General features: G+C 49.0%; 1 protein-coding gene across 2 annotated transcripts; it reads right to left on the bottom strand.

The window, feature by feature from the left end:
• Window positions 1-277: 277 nt before the first annotated feature.
• tmem108 (transmembrane protein 108) lies at window positions 278-22430 on the bottom strand. Of its 2 annotated transcripts, none has more exons than XM_057012346.1 (5): window positions 21966-22430; window positions 9552-9635; window positions 2864-3877; window positions 2629-2780; window positions 278-1828 (listed from the first exon to the last, which is right to left on the bottom strand). In XM_057012346.1, exons 2-5 carry the CDS (start codon window positions 9589-9591, stop codon window positions 1715-1717), a joined length of 1320 nt encoding a protein of 439 aa, XP_056868326.1. In that variant the 5' UTR covers window positions 9592-9635; window positions 21966-22430; the 3' UTR covers window positions 278-1714. The 2 variants fall into 2 exon arrangements, with proteins under 2 accessions (XP_056868326.1, XP_056868325.1); XM_057012345.1 differs by lacking the exon at window positions 21966-22430 and adding an exon at window positions 16162-16246.
• Window positions 22431-22617: the final 187 nt, after the last annotated feature.

Genomic DNA, 22617 nt, shown 5'->3' with positions numbered 1-22617 from the left:
AATCTCGTTTCCCCCTATCAGTTTAACACTATTAGCACTATTTGTAATAGTTTTTTGTGTCTTTGTGTATGTTTTAGTCTCTTAACTAATTGTCCTGACTGTGTTCAATCAACTGTGGCAAATTTACAAAAAACACCCTCAATATTTAATCAAAAATCTTTGATGACATGTTTTGCTGTCACACATTAAACACAAACTGATGTGAAATGTGCAATCCAGAGAGCACTAGGAGACAGAAATGACCGTAAACAACTAAATACAGAAAATAAATCAGTCACTCTTTTCCCCCCTTTGTTTTATTGTTCAGCAGTAAAAATTACAGTGTGTACTACAATACAAAATATACATCATATAGAACATTGCTCCACTGTGCCACTGAATGCTAATCCACTTTTCAGCGTGCAAAATGAGAAGCCCGCCTGTGAGCATTAACTCGTCGCCTCCTGATGAACCAGCAATTTCAGAACATTTCACATCGCAGGAAGTTTTTAACAAGACAGGCGGCAACAATTAATAGAGAAATCTGCAGCGGCACAACAGAAAGCATACGACAGAGGGGGCGCGGAATCAATTACCAAAATATTAAACTCATTCTTTGAACAAAAGGAGTAAATCACCTATTTATGTGCTCACAGTCAATGTTCATTACTCATCTCAGTCACCGTTTCTGTCCAAATCTAATGGAAGTCATTTGCACGGACTAAGATACAGTGCAGACAATCCATTATCTGGGACATAACTGGTGACCACAGCCAGCCAGACACAAAAACAGGGAAAAATCCGCTGATGTTGGTGCAAATCCTTGTTTTTTTTTTGTTGTTGTTACTTTTGGTTCAGTTTTTGTGTTAGAATTCATCCATCCATCCTTCAAGCAGCCATACGTAAACTGCTGACATGAGGAATTAAGACAACTGTGTGGTTCCTCTGCAAAGAAGCTGGTGACACATGAGGGAGGGAGTCCATCCAAACTCAAATCTGGGCTTGTATTACCTTAAAATCTAAAAGGTAATAAAATTGTCTTCATCGTGACTGAAATGAGCAGTTTTGTCACTTTCCTCTCCTATCAACAGTAACAGGATCAAATGTTTTAACTTGTCAGAATTATGCATTTGTTTTTGAGGCAAACATCTGTCAGTTAGGTGTCAGGGTGTCACATGCTCAATAACTAATGTGTATACCCACAATTTGATCATACAGAATTCAATTTAATGAGTGGGAGTTAAAACCGGTTTAGTACTTTTAATTTCTTTCTTTCTTTCTTTCGAAACATGAGCCCTGATCTCTCGTGGTTTTCTGCACCCCTCCCCCAGTTCATAGGCGCTATATTCAAGTTCAACAGGCTGAAAATATATTAGAGTTTATTTTAAAGGAAAAGCAGACTGACGGATAAAAGCAGATATTTTTTATAGCATGTTTGTGTCTCTGAAACAGATTTCACAGTGACCTCACTGAAAAGAGGAACAGAACCACATAGAATTTGTGTTTTATAAAGACGATAAAAACCTTTCTTTTTTTTCTTTTTTTTAAAATCACAATCAAGCCATTTGTAGAAAATCTACATCATAAAAATATGCAGGAGCGTCCTCATAGTAAATAGTGTCTGTTTGCGTTACTGGTCTCTCTGTTGACTCGCTGTTTTTTATCTTCGGTGGAAAGTCGGGGTCTCTGAGGATTTACCACATGTAAAGTAAGAAGAAACGGCACTTCTCTAACTTCAGATGGAAGCTTTGTCTCTATTGATGAACAGGGTTTCCTGGCAGAAAGGGTTAACCAGGACGACGCTACTGCTGCTGTAGTCGCCATTAGGGGGTAGACATGTGTCTTGGTCCTAGAACGAAAACACACACACGAAACATGAGTGCAGGAGCCTGACTGAGGATTCCTACTTCTACTGTTTGTAAATCATTATCTATAACTGCAAGATGGTGATGTAGAACATGCTGGGGAAGATGCCAAAGCAAAGGGTGACACATGAACAAATACAGGCAACAAGGTCAGCTGGAACAGGGAGGTGTTGTAAGTGTTTCCTCAGTGGGAGCAAATCAGATCAGACTACAAGTTTAGGTTCAGGATCGTTTCTCCTTCATGGAGAGTACCAGGGAGCTACAAGGGCACTGCGCTAGGGAGAAATCAAGGAAAAACAACACCTGGGAATCACCAGGGGCATCCCAGACATGAGCCAACCTCAGTGTCCCTGTCCTGATGCTGCTGCACCCCCCCACCAGTCAGCAGGAAAAGGGAACATGAGCAGTGGGAGGAGTGAAAGAAAGAAGATGGTAAAATGGTGATTGAGGGTTTCTGATCAAAGCACAAAAAACAGAAAGGAACAGGAAAAATGACCTAAGAAATATCGAAAATAATTTTAAATATTCAGATGTCCACCAGAGGGCAGTGTAGTGCACGAACCGGGCTGCCAGAGAATACAGAGAATAAAACTTTTTCTTTCCAGAGCTAGAATGATGTTCCCGGATTAATTGTCAGGAGTTGAACATAATAATGGACCTTTTTTATTACTGAGTATATTAAAGGTTTATATCTGGTACTATCGACATTTCCATTGACTAGATGCAGGAGCCTGATAGTAAATAGTGGCGAGAGCAACGACTGATGCTGAAACATCTACTCAACCTCGCTCTCCAGGGTGTGTATCTGTCTGGGCAGCTCCACGGCGTGCCTGCTGAAATAGTCCATGGTGATGGCGTTGTTCCAGTAGCTCAGGTTGTTCTCCTGGCTCGATGACTTCTTCCTCCGCCTCATGCAGCACACCGTCAAAAGCACGGCTGAAGGAGGCAGAGAGGAAGAGGAAGACGGGGGTTAGGCTGTAACCGGCCGACGGATGAAACAATATTCGAATTTGACTTACAGCATGAGGACACGGGCACACTGATGGCCAGCACGATCCATACGATGTCCATCCGGCTCAAACAAATGGTCATGCGTGAAGGAGGGGGGTCGATGGCGTGGCCAGAACTGTTGTCGGCCGTCCAGGGGTCCTGGGTGGTGGCGGGCACCTGCCTGTTCAGGAAGCTCCCGCTGGCTGTTGAAGACGGTTCTGAGCTGTTCCCGGGAAAATCAGCCTCCCCCATTGAGCTGTTGGACAGCAGACCCCCGACTGCAGTCACGCTCCCCAGCCCGTCGGTGGCGTTACCCTTGACAACCTGGAACTCCGGGGTGGTGGTGTCATTTGGTGTGGAATAGTCGTTGATGGCCGTTGTGTTCTGTGTGCTGAGGCTGGACTCGGTGGGCGAGCTCTCTTGCTTTTGCTCTGTCACCAGTTCATCGGTGGGGGGTTCGTTGCGCACCTCCCTCAAAGTGATGGCGTGTTGTGCGGTGCCGTGGGCACGCTCTCCGACTCTCAGGCCCCGTGCAGCATCGTGGAACAGAGACGAAGTCTGAGGATCATCAACTTTTCGCTGGCTCCGTGAGGGGGGGTCCTCTGAGCCAATAATCTGAGGCTCTATGTGAGGGCCTGAGAGCTCCTCTCCTCTCTCTGATCCAGATCCACCCAAGTCCAGGGCGCCTCTAGTATTAGATTCCACATTATTTGGGAGAAATGTGCTGGCAGATACGAACGCCTGGTTCGTGGCGACGGTTGCCGAGTTAAGCCCTTGCGGTGTTTTACCCCAACGGGAAGTCTGGAGCCCGTGAAGCAAAGCCCGAGGGTGGAGGGCAACGGTCGGAAGGATGATATCCGGGGGTAGAACGCGTCCTTTGGGAGACCATTCCCCGCTGCTGGAGCCTTCCTGATGCCAGTCCTTCGGGGGAGGTGTGGACTTCTGGGTGATTGCCATGGAGACGGGATGCTGGGATGTCTGGCTGATGTGCAGCTCCTGTGCTGACGTCACCAGTCCTGACAGTGCGAGGAAAGCTAGGACACCTGCAGAGAGATAATGACTTTAGGTGGCAGGACTGAATTTTGATGTGATAATTTACACAACTGGCTCTCCAAAATATATGGAATGTAATTATGTATTTGTGATCAACCCGGCTTCCACCACGATGCTTTAGTGGGAGCAAAAATCTGCAGGAGCAGGAAACAGACCCACAGTGTCCAGTGTCCTATAGAGCCACCGAGAACTCAGGTGTCAATCGTGACACTTTAATGGCAACAGCAAAACTTAAACTAACCACAAATGCAAATAATGTAATTGGGCCTTAGTGGAGCAGCCGGAGAGCTGAGATATTCCCTGATTCCTTTAATCTGGCGGCTAACTTTAAATTTAATGAAATTAGACATTTTCTGTGACAGATCATCCAGTATTTACGGGCGAACGTCGCCCGTTCCAGGCTCAAATAAATTAGATATCTGTCGTGGAATCAGAGTGCGATAAATCCTTCTCGGAGAGCCTGACAGGTCCACGTTCTCCTCCACAATCCCTGAAGGAGTCTGGGTAGTGACAAATCACTGGCAGCCGCCTGCTGGGAGTAGCGCTCCTATTATGACATCCAGACATCGGGAACGTCGTCGGGGGAGGGACGTGAAGAGGGTTATTAATTTGCTGCCTCCCTCCGCCCCTGATCGACACGGTTAAACAAAGCTAAAGCGGCACATTAGCCGAGCTCCCACTGGGCAGCTTTTATGTATTCAGCACATATGTGTCCCTGGCTGTAATTCCAGCATAAACCAGTCATTTCAAAGCTGTTGTACAAAAGGGTCGGAAATTCCTGAGAATTAAAGTGTTTCTGAACACACTGAAGTTGAACTAGTTTTTGAGGCAGTTGCGGAAAAAACACAGCCACCATAGATTCTCTGAGACTCCTGAATAAGGGGGCTCGAACTGCCATTCATTCAATTTATAACCACTAGATGTCGCCAGATTTCGCTCAATTATATTTTAAATGAAGAGCAGTGTGCGCCCCCCCCATAAAATAAGTCAAAAAGTGAGTGAAACACCACCGATTAGCTGAAACCCCGTTGGAAGGTCAGAGATGGGTGAAAAGGGCGACATTGAGGTTCTTGCCACAGAAATCTTCGTGGTCTGCGCTCAACTGAAGACTTGAAGTTGAACCTGGGAGCAGAGTCTGTTTAAAGTGGGCCTCTGAATCATTCATCATCTCGCTCCCGTCTCAATCACACAGGCTGGCGGGACAGATGCTCCACGCTCGTCCCGCCAGTAACCAAGCCCGTCACGTCTCTAATCCCGAGACTCCAGGCTCAAATCTTACGGACACGGGCACGCCTGGTTTACAACAGAAACGTTAGTCAGACAAACTCAGCCTGTCAAAGCTTAAATACCTGAGATAAAACCGTTTGAAAACCACCCAGAATGTCGTCATTTACAAACGTTTCTACGCTGAAGCAGAAAATAGAGGCCTTCAGCATAACTACTTATCAACACATAAATTATCCAGTATCGTATTTGCATATTTGGTTTTAAAAGGAAAACTGTGGGCATGTTTACAACTTCTATCCGACCTAAAACTCCGCATCAGACCGAGCTGTCGTCACCAGGCAACCCGACACCTCTGAATAAAACATGACGCCACAGCTACCTTTACAAAACGCCACACAGCCCAATTCATCCTGGTGATGAAAAACATGTTCTGGCACATTAATATTCATCACAGATGCTGCAGTTTAGGCAAATCATATTTTATTGATGGGTTAACGGGACAAATCAGCGTTGGTGCTTCCTCGGAGCGTCCCTGGACATATTGAGACAGCCTTCAGGTCTTCTTCTTTTGTATATTGTCTATAAAAATCTAAAATAATAATAATAAAATAAAAAAAAGGCAGTTTGGGATCGGCGCTAACGTGGCTGCAGCCTAATAAGAGCCAACAATGATCTAACTTTTGCGAGATTCTTTTGATTTTAAAGGAAACAAAGGGAAGGTAAAAAGCAGGAGGTCAGCGGTGCTACTGTAATACTGCTGCATGTATGGCCACACCTGAGTATTTTACACGTGCACACCGAGGTAAATGGGGGTAATTTGTCACAGCGGTCGGGTGTCTTGCTGATGGAGTGACTGCATGAGCAGAGTGAACGCAGATGGAGCCCCCCCCCCCCCCCCCTGCAGAAACGTGCAGCAGAGAAATGGTGGCGGCGAGCGAATTAACTGGGAAAATGATGGAAAAGGTGCACGAAGAGAACCGAGCATTATGAACATACATTATTGAGTCGGCGAGCTGGGAGGAACACGAGGAAATGGGAAAGGTAAGAGGAAGAAGGGCCAGGTTGAAGAAAGGTGTTACACGCTGGATCATTTTCCCCATCCTACCTAAAAAAAACAATAAATCCCCCAAAGAGCCAAAAGACTATAGAAAACACTATAAATAAAGCTGGCACTGGTGTCACACACCTTCCTGTCACCCCGACATGCTAACATCACGAAGATGAACGCCCCCACGGTGAAACCAGCCCGAATTCAGTTCACTTGATAAATGATGTCAACCTGTTTTCCATTAGCAGATTTCACACTGTGTGCTGGAAGTTAGCAATTCAAATGCTGAAAACATGCTGAAGCGGATCTTTTTTAAAGGTGCGGAGCACCGGGAACAATCACTGAAGCCCTGCGCTGATACCGCCGGGGGTCCTGGGAACTGAGCACTCCTGATTCCAGCATCCTGGTCACACTGACAGGGTCCACCGTGCAGGGAGGGATAGTTATCCTCTCTTTCCATAATTTGCCTGTGAGGCTAAGTTGGATCCAGGCGTCCCATCATCACTGGGCAGCGACACTTTTCAAAATTAAACACGGCCTGAGATGCATCCTGCAAAGTCATCCCTCAGTCAAGCCTCAGCTGGACTGACAGGTGTTTAACCTGAGACGTTTATTCCTCATTCTGCATTTCTTATTCCTCATTCGGGCAACATGCCGTAGAGGGGGACCCGCAACAAAATATATATGTCGGCGATTAAACAGAATTATATTATATTATATTATCTGTACGTTATATTCATCTTCTAACTAATAATAAAAAAATAACCACACACTGGACCTTTAAAAGAGGGTTTAGTTTGAAAAGGAAAGGAAATCAAAGTGGACAGATAAATATGTCCGAATTTAATATATTGTCCCGCTCTGGTAAAAATACTGAGCTGGAGATGCAAATGAACGAGCACGGAAACGGATGCATGGCTGTTGCATAATCTAATATAATCAACACGCGTTATCATTTAGAAGCCACGAGCAACTGATGCAGAAGCAGTAATTATGGACAATCATTTCACAACCCAGCTAACCTCATATATCATATACTTAGCTTTAGGTATGCTAATCTCAGCCAAACCGCAGTAATGATCGAAACCTCCGAGGGCTCCCATGAAATCTCCCCGGACAAAAAGCAGAAGACGTTATCAACATTCTTATCAGGATGCCGACAAATCCTTTAATCAGCCGATGATCGGCTGGCTGCCATCTAATGCCGACATGAATGCATATCCTGCTTTTGAGGATAAACGCTGACAGACACAAATTGGAGAACACATAATCCCTCAAATGGGCAAATTACAGTCTGAAATGAACAAATCCATCAATATATAAAGAGACAAAATAAGCAGGACTCCAAAAGTTGCTGGTAAGGCTGAATTATCAGGCCTGGACGGCGCTGCGATAATCCAGATTTATGTTTAATGGACCCACTATAATGACCACAATGGTCAAACGGTACCAGTAACGTGTTACCTGTGTTACCTGTATAGTACCAAGGAATGCTACACAGCTACAGCTCCCCAAAATAGAACACAGTCATCTGCAAAGAAGTTTGTTTATATACAGGGAACGACTGAATATTGTGTCCAGATAAATTCCTTCTGTCAGGCACTGGGTGTGTTTGTGTAGCGTTCTGAGAAGAGTGTGTGTTCCACAGACAGATAGGGCACGTCCTGTGGCCCGCTGGAACCCTCCTGGGGCAGGAGGACTCCTACATGGGCGGAGGGGTTGCATAGGCAGATGCGAGCCACGAGATAAGAGGGAACGCTTTCGTAACAGGATAATGGCTTCCTGTTTGAATGCTCCTCCAACTGTTTGTGGGGTTTCAGCGGCTTTGAACGCAGCCGTGTTTATCGGAAAAATCCAGTGGGGTTGATTTCTGAAAGGAGAGCGCCAAAGTGTTCCCATGGTGTTTACTTGGATAACGAGTTAGCTGCAGCCACTGTGACAGCGGCGCAGGATCTGAGAGGAAGGGGAAACGCTAAACAGGAAGTTGTCTGGAATCTGGAACGGGTGGCTGGAGAATTCCAACACCTACACAGCTTTTAAGGGTTTAAACCTGATGCAACCACAACTTTTGTTAAGCAAAGATAATAAAATAAGGAAGGAGGACTTAAACCATCAGCACTACTGAGCCACAACGGGATGATTTCAAAACACAAACTAGGACGGAGGGAGTGGACCAACCACAGGAGCAACAGGTTTTCTACACAGGTTTTCAGAACAGCTCAGAAGGAGCTCTAACGAGAAGAAAGTGCTTCATTTTCTCCGGATCATCCATCTCTGTTCATCTCCTCTTCCAGCAGCGTCATTTTTCTGCCTGCAGCTAGAGGACAGCGAGGCACATCTGTTAGGTGGTCCGGAGAGAAAACTGAGAAATGGTTCTGCCCAGGGACAGAGATTTCAAGTGCGCTATTCATCTGTGCAAACTGTAAAAAATAAAATAAATAAATAAATAAAGGAGAGAAGTGTCCGTCCTCACTGTCAGGCCTGCACTGAGAACAAGACCTGGCTAAATAAAACCCAGCGTGCAGCTTTAACTCGCTGCAGCCCGACCTTGTTCCACCTCTGCTTCAGCCTCAAACACTTCAGGTTCAGACCCAGTTCATCGCTGCTGAGGGAGCCGCCGATGAGGCGAGAACCAGATACCATCGTGCCGCTAAGCTAGCTGCCAAAGAGCCTGGTGGGTCCCCGTCTGACCCCCGTGTACCGTATTAACGTGACATTCTCTATTCTGGTGGCCTGCCAGAGGTTTGTACGAGCTTTAATACATCACCTGAATTTCAAGCAGTGGAGCATCCGACAGGAAGAAGAAGTCCAGAAATGCATGTACAAGAGTACAGGGAGGCTGGTTAACCGAGGTATGACTCAGCAATATCTGCACAATATTTGCTGTGCGGGTTTGTGTGCGCATATGATTGTCTTTTTTTAGTGGTGTACAACAATTGGCCAATCAGAGATCATTCCAGTTGACAATGGAACCAGTTAGCCATGGATGCTAGCACACAGCAAGTGAGACAGAAAAGGAGGTGGCTAGTGCTGATGTTAATCTGGCACTTATCCCAGATTAGACCCAATAATAAGAACACGCACCTTTATTTAGTCTCCTCCACTGTTCCCGATTGGCTGCTTTAACTAAGGCACAGTCATAACTAGCTTGTTTATCCCCCCCATTTGCAGGCTTGATGCTAAGCTACAGGTGAGCTAGCTTCAGCCTGGCTGTGGCTCATATCTAATTAGTAGTCAGAGTGGTAGTGGGATTAATATTTATGTTGCAATCTTTTGTAATCAGACTGTAGTTGCTGTCTGGTTTCACTCTGCATCTACAATTTATACCCTCTTCCTGTGCACCCGGGACTTCCTGTTAATACGCCCGTTCCCGCTGTGGGTCTACTCACTCAGCAGCTGGCAGCGCAGGACCTGCAGGCTTGTCTTCATGGTATCATGTGGTCCGGCTCCTCCTCCACAGTGCTCATGGTTCTCTAGTCGAGAGAGAGAAGACAAGAGAGAAAGCGAGTTGAGATTAAACTCAATGCCGGGGTGTCAAAATCCCCTACGGAGTCGAGTTCCAGGCTGGATCAACCGTCATTCTGTCGCCTGGGTAGAATTAGAGAAGCACATCGCTCACGCAGTAATTCCAGTAAAGGCCGCAAATCTTCAACAATAACCAAGAAATGATCAACACTTGGCTGGCCAGTAAAACCAGTTACAGAGCAGACACTGACCAGTATGGCCTGCTCTGAGATGGCGGCTGCTGAGAGGCAGCTGCTAGGACGACTGAGTCACTCGTGTCCTCATGTTCGCCGACAAAAGGCCACAAAGGCAAATTTGTGGGTCTGGATTCTTTTGTAGGAATGCCCCGGAGCCGTGTGGTGTGTGTCACTGGGCCCGAACACACACACACTTAACCAGTCACCACTGCTGCTGAGGTCACAGCGACCTTGACATTTGAGGTCCAAATGGGAATCTGTTCATCTGGACAACTAGCAAGTACAGAGCATTAGCATGAGGGCTGCTGAGCCCATCAAGTGGACTCTGTTTCAATAGTTACGGGGTTAAATTGACCTTTAACCTCTAAAACCTTCTTCCATCCATCCTATAGCAACGCTGGGATGCCAGAGAGAGAGAGAGCGGCTCAGTACGACGGCAGCTTTGCTCTCTTTTCACCCTACATCATGTTCCTGGCCTAATGAGCTCAGCGACCGGGCGTGAGAAGAGCAGCGGAGTCTCTCCGCGGTAATTACACCTCGTCAGCGTTGCCAGACCAACACGGCCTCGCGGACACGCTGCTTAATTTGCGGGGCCCGATAGGTGAGGCTCAGGGAAGGTTTGTGGAGGGGCTGGGACAGTCGCGGGGCTTATTTAATTTGTATTTGTCACCACCGAGACGCACGACAAACGGCTGCCGAGGTCCTCCGTGTACTCACGCGCAGGTAAAAGATAAGGCACCCGCGGCGTCTAAGCACAGCTACAAAGACACGATAAGCAGCTTCTGCTTGCTGTTGCCACTTAACAGCCTCGGGTCTTTTTTCAGTGGGCACAAAAGCCGAAGCGAAACAGCTTTTCCGATGCTTTTCTTTACTTCCAAGCAGATGCCTCCTACTTCTCTTCTACAATACTCAAGCACGTAGCAGCTTTGCTCCCCAGCGGTGAGGAAAGGGAGAAGAAAAAAAAAAAACCTGCATGGCAACCGAAAGGCACACAGATGGCAGCCGTCGCCATGGCAACCCTAATAGAAAATTACATTAGAATTGATTCAGACAGACATTTTTTTGGGGGGGCTCCAACAGAGGAGAATTTTGACATTTGGATTTGGAGGAACAAAAGCACCTGGAGAGCTCCTGTATTAATCCGTTTGAGGTCTCGGTGTGTTTGGCCGGGCCGGGCCCTCGAGGCAGGGTCCTTCATGGCAACAGCAGCCGTGAAGAAATAAAGGCGTCACTCCACCCCCCCCCCCCTCTCCGCGGTCCCCGTCACCACAACAATGGCCTTAATTCTGGACTTCCCTCTATTCTGCGGTTCTGTACAGCAGCTGTGGCTGCCGAGAGCTTTTCCATGATGATAGAGCAGGAGGAGGTGGAGGGGAAGGAGGGGTGGAGGTGGGAGCTGACAACAACACTGAACTACACTGTTGTGTCCTCACCATTAGCTGATAACTGGACCTGCAATCACAACCGACGCTTGTTTTCATCCGCGCGCTCTCACGCTCCTGGAAGGAGGGGCGCAGATCTCAACGACCTGCTGACACCAGCCGTGCAGCGCTCGCCACCGCCTCACCACACCAGTCCTCCCAGTAAGACAATGAACCGCTGGGGGAACACGATAGTTTAAGCGAGCATGAGTTCTTCCACCCGCTAACGGGGAACAGCAAATGGCTTTCCATAGAACTTCTGGACCTTGGGGCTAAAACGACTTGGGACTCTGAATCTGTGTGTAAGCTTCCATCACGGAGACGTGTGTCGTAATGGACTGTATAAAAGGAACGGTGCTTCGTGGTTCCAAATACGGCTATGGATCCAGAAGTTGTGGGGAGGGGGACATCTAAAAGAGATCCCCTCTAAAACTCTGCGTCGGTGCCAAGGTCACAGTTACTCCTGCCTGTGGGTTCGCGGTTCTGGTCGTTCCAGTAAAACTGAAGATTCTGGCTGCAGCTTGTGACTCTGTGAGCGGTTCCCCGCCCACAGGCTCCGCCCTCCCTGGGTGACCCAGTGGACAAGGCGACACAGAGGGCGTCCGCTTCAACCCCTGATGCGGATTTACCTCCTGATGGCGATCAGCAAACACCCCCAGAGAGTGCTGCGGCAGCACATTTGGGGCCCACGTGCGCTACGCCGGCGAAGCCGCAGCTCTGCACCTCTTGCAGACGTTGTATCGACTCGTTTGCAAAGCGGCCCGGGCCTCAGCGGCTTCTTGCGCAACCGAGAAGCTGATTAGCGATTACAGCTAGCGGTTGTTCCGTTACGAAACCGTTCTGCCCCTCAGTGGGAGGGGGATCCAGTTCCAGCGGCGCAGGACGGACTCGGAGGCTGTGATGACTTAATTGTGCAGTCACGATGCGCGTCAGAGCCGGTCCTGATTAGACGCCGCAACCAGAATAAATTTGTGATGGCAGCACGACAAAAGGTTTCCAGGGAGATTGTTTTTAAGGCTTTCCATCCAGCTGTGGCTCCAGATGGCTGCTGGCGCTCCGTCCTCGAAGCAGGAGGCGATTTATCTCAAAAATGTTTGAGCACATTCAACTTAGCGCCTGTAAGGTGGCAGGAAAGCAGCTAGAGTCGCTGCTGAGGACAAATTCCTGCAATTCCTCCCTGCAAATCTGGGGAAAATGTTGGAATTCCTAAGTAAGAGTGCTGTAAATTGGGGAGGAATTGAGATGTCCGTCAGGTGAGCTCTGAGAACCAGAACCCCTCGAAGATCTCAGCGTCACTCTCTCACACCGACAACAGCGAAAACCCACTGTTGCTCTCAGGCCGAGTGACGGAATAACACCCACTCCCAAAGAGCGGCACTCAGGGACGACTGAGGAGGAGGCGGAACAGCGTCAGAGGCCTCTTCACGCAGGACTCACACCAAAGCAGGAAGAGACACAGCAAAAAGGGGGTGTTGAGCACGAGCAGCGTCTTTCAGAACAGGCCCAAGGATATTCCTGGCTCCGATCGATCCCACCCTCGACGAGGTGGATGCTAACGCACAATCCCTGCATACCTGCTCCAAAACACTTGCGTAACGCGCCAGAGACGGATAAATTAGCGTTCTTTCCCTCCCGAGAGAGACGGAGAGCAACAGATGACGCTTCGTGGCATCTAAACCGCTGAGTAAACCTCAGAACAGGATGGACGAGTCCCAAACGAGCTGTCTGATCAGCAGCCTCCACAAGAAGCGAAGTTCGGCTAAATTTAGCCAAAACGATGACCGGTGGTCACGAAATACTAATTTTCCGATGCAGAAAGCCCCCGGGGAGCACGCCTTTGATCAGGGAGCAATCTCTGGCTTCTATCTGGCAGCTAGAACGTTACATCTCTGCGTGCGCCTGGAAGCTGTCGGGCCCAGAGACAGATTGATATGTAAAGTCCGCCTCTACAGCTCGGTCACATTGATTATCGAACCGGCGCCGCTCCGTGAGGCCACCGCAGCGGCTAACAAGCACATAATCACATAAGAGCTGTCGAAAAGCTAAATTTACACCTGGAAAATGGGCTGGGAAGCCTTTGATGAAGTAACGGACCTCCTTAATCAGGGCTTGTTGGACAGATACTCCCACAGCAACTCAATGAGTTCCTTTTTTATTTGATTTTTTTGCTTCACATTTTCAGCCAGGTTGTCGAGGACCGCTGGCGATGATGGAAGAACCGTGCAGTTCAAACGCGGGGCCCGACGCGGCGCCGAGCTGCAGGGGCCGCCCTCTCCTCCGTCTCCCGGCTCTCTTTGCTCCCCACTTCTTTAATGTCACCTCACGCTTTCATCCGGATCAGAATCTCCCTCCTCCCTTCCTCACGTCTCCGCTTCAGGCGCCGTCTTTGTGCCGCCTTTATGCCGTTCCCTTGAAGCTAAGAAGCAGCCTGTGCCAGGACGTCTGTCTCGCAGACGAGAAATTAAAAAAAACGGAAAAATATGGAAAATAATTCAGCTAAAAAGTAAACAAGAATGTCCCGACTTTCATACAGTAAGCAAATAACAGCAAGCCTCTCTAGCTAGGGGAACATTTCCTTATGGAAACTGGGAATTGAAGCCAGTTCGATACAATGTCACTGTCCCGCGACGACACATCAGGACTCTGCTGCCTCCAAAACGTCCCAAGAAGCAATAAACAAAGATCTAAGAGACGCGTCCCTCCGGGGGGAATTTGGACGTCGTCTCCATTGTCAAGCGAATTTAAGGTGAGAAAGGAAAAAGGCAAATACTGCGACTCAAGAGTAACATTTCTCCACTAGGAAAATGAGGGAAATTACACAAAAATGACTCTGAGCCCCCCCCAACTGGCCCTTTGGGGAGAGGTGCGTTTGAATGACTCACCTGGACACGCAGCACTTTTAAAAACGCTAATGATGAGTCCAGATATATTTATACATTCGTTACTCATCTTAAGGGTTGGGTGACTAATTTGAGTGAAGCATTAATGTCAAAAGAAAACAACTTCCTGATAAAATACATCCTGACATTTTCATAATAACAGATTCAAAGAGATTTTCTCCAACACGAATTTTGATCTCCATCCTGTGTAATTATGGTTAAAACGGCGAGCTGTCCCCTCGGGGCGGCCTGGCCACTCACAGCCCTCTGCGCTCTGATTGGTGAAGCGGGGGCTATTTTTAGCTCCATATATTCAATAAAAGCAGACACCTGTCCAGAAGTTTCAAATTGAGACAAACAGACAAGCCGACGCCACAGAAAAATAGCATGACGCAGCAGCGGCGCGGCTGCTGTCAGCCGCCATCGATCCTCCCGCGGTCCGCCGGGCATCTCTGTTAACACCAGGCCTCCCGGCATGCACCTCCTCTCAGGGCCAGCAGGGAAAAGAAGAGCCCCGAACTCTAAGAGGGGGGGACTTTATGTGCAGCGCCGCAACATTAAACGGCGAAGAGCCATTTGTCTGCGTGCTTTCACACCGCAGCTCCTGTGACGGCGAGGAGCCGGCGGTCCTTAAGCACAGCCGCAGTCCTCAGAGGAAACAGTGACTCAGGCATCAGTGATGGTTAACTGCACCGCCAGACGAGCGCCGGCGAGGGATCCTGATCCACGGGCGCAGCTGAGCGACACCGTTGGTGATCGATGCGTCCTAATAAAGTCTAATCGAGGGCGTAAATTTATATTTGTGTTCAGGTTGAAGAGCTTAAATGTGATGAAAGGAGAAAAAGATGTTCAAGCACCGCGGTAGCGTGTTGCTAAAAGCTAATTGACCCTTCGCTAAGTCCCCCCCATGGTTACAGTTGCTAGGCCTGGCAAGCTTTCTTCGCTGGTTCACTCCTGTAAACGTGGACGTCTCAGCGTTTTCGGTGAGAAATATTCCGACGAGTGAGTTCTTCCGTATCGTTTAATCCATATTCAACATCTCTCCAGTCGTGTTTTTTGGTTTTGGGAGGGTGATAGTTACAACCTGAAGTGAGAGCTTGGCAGGTGTTTCTATCTCTGTTACCGTTGCTAGCATGTGATTGGTCAGTGGCCGTTCTAGGGTGGGACTTAGCTGAATCAGCACTAAATACATCCAATCAGAGGAAGGATGCTAAGATGCTAACTAGCTGCATTTAATTCGATTCAATGAGGATCAAAGAGAATTTTAGCAGCTGTGTTAATGTGAAATGATGTGTCCTCAACAATGCACAATCACGCACTTCCAGCTTCGCGTTTGCCTGCATGGCTGCTACGGTAACCACGGAGACTGTCCGGTTGTGTTTTGACGCACAAATTTGATCTTATCTCTTTAAATTCAATTGTATCGGGTCTGACACAGACTCCTGCTGTCTGAACGTAGCTTAGCGAACGTGAGACGTCTGCTGGTGACAGATCAAATATGGCCCCGCCCTCACGTTTCAGGTGACCTGCAGGGCGAAACGAAGGCACACGAAGAAAGAAACCTCCAAAAAAGGAAATGTCGGGTTTCAATATAATGACGGGAAATACTTTTGTTCCCAAACTGCTGCTGCTGAATTCCACGGCCATTTTGACGGGGGTTTTTTCCCCCCACGACAAGATCGTCTTTCCTGAAGACATTCAATGTGATAATGTTGCGGAGGGCGTCTGTGAACCCAAAGGGAGCAACGCAGGAAACACGGCCCTTCAGCACGTCCAGGAATGTCCACGAGGAAGACACAGCAAGCCTCGGCTACAGCGCCTCTCCGTAGACTTCCTGTCTGTCTCAATGGACCAGAAACTTACTTTCTACAGTCCAGGAAGTTCCCAACACATTCCTAATTATACCTCCTGACGCAGCCTCTTGTACAGCAACAATGGCAGGAACCGAGAGTAGTGGGGGAAGGATGTTTTTCTGGAGGTGGGGGGAGCGTATTGTACCTCGTTTCCTTGAGTGGTGCAACAGAGGCAGCCAAGAGCCAGATGGGACCAGGGACCAGGGAAGCAACATCCGTACAGAACGTCAAAAAGGTCCAAAGATTTCCCGCCGGCTGATAACCACGTGTCCGGAGGCTGAGGGAGAGACGCGGTATTGTTCTCCTCTCCTCCCTCCCCCACCTTACCCCCACTATTTGTGAGACGGATTAACTCGGAGAGCCGCTTGTCCTGGGAGTGTGTCTGGATGTACGCAGACACTCATCAATTAGGGCGTCTTTGTCAGACTCAGGCAGGGGGGGCAAGGACAGAGACACTCTGCAAATATGGACAGAACTGGAGTTTCCACGCAGACAGGTCGCTCGTTTCTCTAAACACACTAATAGGCCAATTACATCGAGGCTAAATTGGTGCACAAAGCACAAAAGAGGATTTTGGGTGATGCGGCTTCTTTGCAGAGGAGATCGAAGAGCAACAAGTGGAGAAGAAGAGGTGATTTTGGCTCCGGAAGTGTTGGAAGCTGGCGCTAACCTAAATATGAGGATGTGGGGACCCGACAGGGTTGACATTTCAAAGTGAGATTTCACAGAGTCCGGTGGGAGTCCCGCTCGGTGCTAGACGTCCATTAGATTCTGCAGCCAGAACACAGCAGGTCCCCGTATTTTCATCAGATTAGAAGCACCGATAAACGTTCACAAGTAACCGGCGTTGAGGAAGCATGATGGACACAATTAGCATTAAATGCTAATGGTAAAAACCAAAAACCATCAAGTTACTTGAGCTCACCATGTTCACCTTAGCATTTAGCATGCTACCTAGTAACAAAAAGGTAATTTTATATATTAATCTGCATTTAGGTCTGCGTTACATATATATTAGCATTCTGCGCTAGATTAATTTTCTCTCCACAAAATTCCAGAAGTCACTATCATATATTGATTCATTATATTTATCTAATATATTTACTAGCTAGCTTTTCAGTTTCACCTGTATAAAAACAATTGTTTCCCTGCACTATAGATATTTGCATTTACTGTACAGCAATGATCGTTAGACTAGAAAGCTCTTAATGAATAACAACGCCACATTGGAAACAATTCCTACTTCAAGGGCGCAGATTAATCACCGCCGATAAATAAACAATTAATGAGGAACAGCCATTAATATCTCGACGCATCCCAAAACAATCCCTCAGTAAATAATTGCGCGGCGCTTCGGGCCGAACGGCTGCGAGCCAAACAGGATAATGGCTGTGATTCGGCCCTGCTATCACACAAAAACCTCTTTCATAACTCAGAAGAGGATTCATGAGTTTATGCTCAGTTATTGATCATCCAGAGGTTTGTGTGAAGGGGGTGCGAATTCCCCTGTGGGGGGGTGTTTTGTAGATGCTGCTGCACCTTCGTGCGACATCCATCAGGCAGCCCTCACTGGTGCTTTTTGGAGGAATAATGAAGCAATCAGCGAAGCCACTCAACATGCTAATTATCAATGCTAGCTCACGACGCCCCCTGACAGCAACTCAGAGCACTTTTAAAATGCTATCTGGGGGGGGGGGGGGGTCTCAACGTGTGCTTAATCACCAGAGGGTGGAAAGCTTTGGTTAGCCTGCGCCGTCACTCAAGGCGGAATTAATGAGTAGGTAAACAGCGTGGTTACGATGAGGACGTCAACGGCGCCCGCGTTCACGCCAACTGTCGGGGCTGCGTCGGGTAATGGTTGGCTGGGGATGAAGCATGCGGGCTTCGTGGAGGCGATGATTGAGCGATAAACCGCACCAGGGACGCCCTTCCCGAAAAAAACACAACATGGAAAACATGATTTCATCAGGACGTTCCAGGGAGCCATCGGGGAATCTTGGTCTCCACCCACTATAATCACAACGGAGACTTCCACAGGTCGCGTCTCTTCTTTCAACTGGGATGAATGTTGCTGAAATTTGCTGATTCTTTCACCTGCGAAATGCCAAATTCGCTGAGCGGCTTCCTGTTAACGCTTCTCACATAGTTTCCGAGAGTTCCGAGTGTTCCGAAAGCAGACAAAAGTGAATGTCAATGGCATTCCAGGAGCGTGTTTACAGCTCTCACAGTTAAATGTCAAACGGGTAACTTGAGGGGAGAGAATGCGCAGGTGTCCGTCGCTGCATCACTCCCGGGTGCTGGTTAAAATGCCGGGATTAGCCGAGTTGCCGAGGTGATTCCGGAGGTGACTTCCGAACCGTGGATGACAAAACTGGGGCTGTGTCCGTTTTAAAGGCGGCTTTTCTGTTCCATGAAGTTGTAACAAATCACTGCAGCCTGCCTGGTTTGTGGTCATGCTTCTCCCCTCAGTGTCCTCCCCATATCGTCTCCATGGTGACGAAGCTAGCACCGTTCCTGCCAACATTGATACACTCACGCTAGGCAAAAATCTGCTGTGTCATCTTTGCCTTATTTTAAGAGCCGCTCTGAGTATGGAAATTAATTTCCGTGGCCTCGCTGCATCCTGTTCAGCATTTACGACGTCTCAGATTACAAGAGAGCCCCCCCGAGGGCACCGATCTCTTAGACTGGAGGAGGATGGAAGCACACCCGCCTAAGCTGCTGTTATTAGGATTGATGAGGGATGATGGTTTAAAATTTTAAGGAGTTCTCCCACAGGATAATTGAAATAAAATGCCAAATTTTGTGCCATTCTGAACTGGTAGCTCTTCTAAGCTAGGCGCTAACTGGCAGGGATCCCACGCAGCCTAAGGAAATTCTCCCGTTTACCTCATGTGACCCTCCTGAGAACTCTCCTCAGCCCATCAATAAGGCTTCGCCGGCAGCCATGAAATGAGCCATGTGCACCAGCGGCGGCACCCAGAGTGTAAACAGCGGTTTCGTGCAATCGAGAGCTCCAGATTTCCTCTGCTGGCAAATGCACAAACAGCCTGGAAACAGGAACTTGTCTTCAGTTGTTGGCGAGTGGTGTTTTCTCCCAACAGGAAGGCTCCAGAGTCTTTCTCCAGGCCCTTCAGAGCCCTCCAAGAACATGCTGGACACTAAATGGCTGTGCAGCACCGACCGTGGGGGGGTTCAACGCCCCCCCGACATATGGTGAGAGTCAGGGGGGTAAACATGCACCCCAAAGCTCAGAGATCAACAAAAACAAGCAAATGCTGCGTATTCATCGCCACACCAGTTGTGATTTTTGTTGTCAACTACCTAAAGGACATCTAGACTGAACTTGTTGCCAAGGAAACTAGAGAGCGGCTCTGCTCCTTTGATAGAGCAGCACTTCTGGGCGAGCCCGTGGTGATTTCTTTCCTGCTGGGGTCACAACCTTCCTTCCATTAGAGACTCTGATTAATCCCTGTAGGTGATCCCAGCCTTGAAAACCCCCGTAATCATCAGGCCCACACCTGCTGGCATTGTCCTGCCCCCCGGGGGTCAATCGAGGAAGGGTTTACCGGCGCAACTTGTGACCCCCCCCCCCCAGGTTTCTCCCTCCATCAGACCTTCTCATAATCCTATTAGACCCAGTCATCTGCACTAGTTAAGAAAATGTGACGAGTGGCCCCGAGAGACAAATCACGTGCGTCTCAAGGAGTCCCCGTGTTTCACTTTCCGCAACCTGCCGTTATATTTGTGTCTAAATGTGGAATTTGGAAGCTAAAAACACACCAATAGGGGGGAAAACATGTTTTTTGCTTCACTTTTTAGTCGCGGTATCGCCTAGCTTTGCATAAAATCGGTTCATTTTGTTGCTGTGGGGAATTTGGGGCCTCCAACCAATCTCATGTGCCCCTTTCTGGACGAGGAGAGGAGCCCGGAGCACCTGCTCAAAGGTGACGGTCCACTGCAGGACGCCGCCGCCCCTCGGGAAAAGCTAAAGAGATTAGCGTCCACGCCTTACATAACCTTACGTAAGAAATGAAGGCTACCTCAGGGACAGGGTGACCATCAGAGGGCTGAGGTGCAGATCAGAGTGGCATGGCTGCAGCTGAGGAATGCCAGGAATTCCCCCTGTAAACACCTCATGCTTCGATGGCCACCACAACTCTTATCTCCCCGTGCCTATCGCCCCCCCCCCCCCCCCCCCCTTTAATCATCATAATGGTTGGTCATTCATTACCAGTGCCCCCGCGTCCTGCTCCGTTTGCTTTTCCTGTGGCCTCTGGGCGGGTCAGTGCAGGTTGGGGTTGAGGACTTCCTGTTACCTGCAGCGCCACATGGTTTGTTATTAACTTTGTTACCCCCCTGGTGGGCAAACAGAGCCCCCTCTGATCGGCCTGTACTCAGCACAATGGCTTTCAAATGTCAACCTGAAAGGGAGAGGTGTGTTTCTTGCTGCTGCGCCTCCCTCTGCTCCTATGGGACACTCTTGAGCTGATAAGATCATAAGTGACTCAAAAGGGTGGAGGGTGGAGGGGGGGGGGGTATTTATTTATTTATTTATCCTTCGCTAAACAGAGCAGCTTTCGCTTGCTTTCCGACCTGTGTGCTCCCCTGTGGTCCCTGAATATGAGCCCGCCTGCTGATTTAATTAAAGTGATTCTGAATGCAGCCGAGGGCCTCCGGTAAACCTTCGCGGCGTTCAGAAAATAATAAAATAATTTTTAAAAAAAGCAGCCGGGCACTCTGGCTTTTCCCTCCCTTGGCTTAAACGAAATCCTGTTTCGGCCGCTTACTGGAACAAGGTGCAAAAGTCCGTCCGGAGCACGTTTCGTGCACCACGAGGGGCCCGTGGGGGCTGCATTCCAGCTCCCAGCGTACCACTCTCCACCGGTCATGAGGGACGCTTACTCACAATCATCAAACCCACTCGCTCGCGTCGCTGCTTTCCCATCGGCTCCCCGAGAAGATCGGGAGCCAGATTTTTCCCGTTTCCTGGAATTTTCTCCCTTTGATTGTTTAAGGGAGGTCTGTTGATCTGGACAGGAGAAGCGATACTTCCCCTCTGCGTTTCATGTCCCCGCGAGGACCTCTTCCTGATAAGAGAGCAGCTGTGGACATCATCTGCTGGCGCCACTGTAAAAATATTTGAAATGGGACATCCAAACCCAACAAACTCCAGCAGTGGGGTGGACGTTCGGTACAACGCGGTTCAGAATAAACGGGACAAACTGAACCTGCACCGCAACATGTTTGGGCCTCGATTCCTGTTGGAGGGCTGGACGGGCGAGTCCAACAAATGAATGTCCTCATGAGTGTCTCATAGGCTCGCTGAGACCCATTCAGGGTACCCCAGCGTGTCAGCTCGCCCCAAGGAAGCTGTCAGCTACACATGTCAGTACGCCCCGTGACCCCGCTCCCTCCCCCAAGCCCTGCACCCACATGGCACTGGAGGATTGTCCCCCTAGAACAAAGGAATGGGGGTTACTGTGGAGAACCGGCAAGCAAACATTCCTCTTACAATGGAGAGAGCGGCCGGCAGGTTCAATTGGGACACTTTAAACTGTGTTATACATGAAGCCGCTGAGCCCGGAGACAAAGCCGCAGCTCCGCATTTGAATAGAGTGTTTGGTTTGAAGTGCGTTTCTATAACTAACTGCAGTGTCCCCCCCCCCCAGAAAATAAACCACGACAGGACACTCAGGTGAGATCTTCAAACTGAAAGATTTACGGCTTCTCAAATATTTGTTGAAACTTTCCTGCTGGCACAAATAACAAGGGATTTTACCAACAATTCCCGAATTAGATGTAGAACCTTCCGGTTTGCCAGAACTTTTCCATGACACCCGCGAGAGATGCTCGGGATGGGTTGCAGAGCTGACAACACAACACAACACAACGGCAACAAATTGCACGTTTGGTTCGAGGTGGGGGGGGGGGGGTCGGTGCACTCACCTATACCAGGTGCGCCGCAACGTCGGGTACTTGTCGTATCCGAGAGAGGAGGAATCCCACCGCTGCCGCGTCACACTTCACACCGTCCAGACGCACGTGCCGTCCGCCTCCACGGAGAAATGTCTCAACCGCGGGAACCGGGAGGAGACCGCGAGAGAGGACCGCGAAGGAGGGACAACTCGGGGCGACTCCCTTTTCCGGACCGTCGGGACTCTGTGCCCACCTTCCCTCCTCTGACAGCTTCGACCAGACGCGAACTCCCCGCCCGTGAGCTGCGCGATGCGCGTCCGCCGGTGCTAAAACTCGTGGATCGGCTCCGCGCTGCGCAATTAAAGATGCGCGCAGGACGCCGGTGCCACCCACCAAAGACGGCACGGGCAGGGAATTTTAATGAGCCCTGCTGCAGTTTCCTCCCAGCCCGGGGAGCCGTCGTGATCGTTCCCTGTGGATAATTGCACTGTGCTGCCGTCAAACATTTAAGTTTGCCCGCACGAGGGGAGGAGGCGGGATGACGGCAGAAGGTGACGTCGTAACCCAGGTCACCGTCACCTGTAAAGTGGGAGAGAACCGTCACAGACACACCGGTTGTGACTATATTAAAACCAGACTTTAGAGATGATCATTCTAACTTGTGCAATCTCAATTCATGTTT

Source organism: Takifugu flavidus, chromosome 17 (assembly GCF_003711565.1).
Source record: "Takifugu flavidus isolate HTHZ2018 chromosome 17, ASM371156v2, whole genome shotgun sequence".
In the NCBI taxonomy this organism is placed as follows: domain Eukaryota; kingdom Metazoa; phylum Chordata; class Actinopteri; order Tetraodontiformes; family Tetraodontidae; genus Takifugu; species Takifugu flavidus.
Note: the sequence above shows the minus strand (reverse complement) of the source record. Positions and strands in the feature narration are given on the sequence as shown.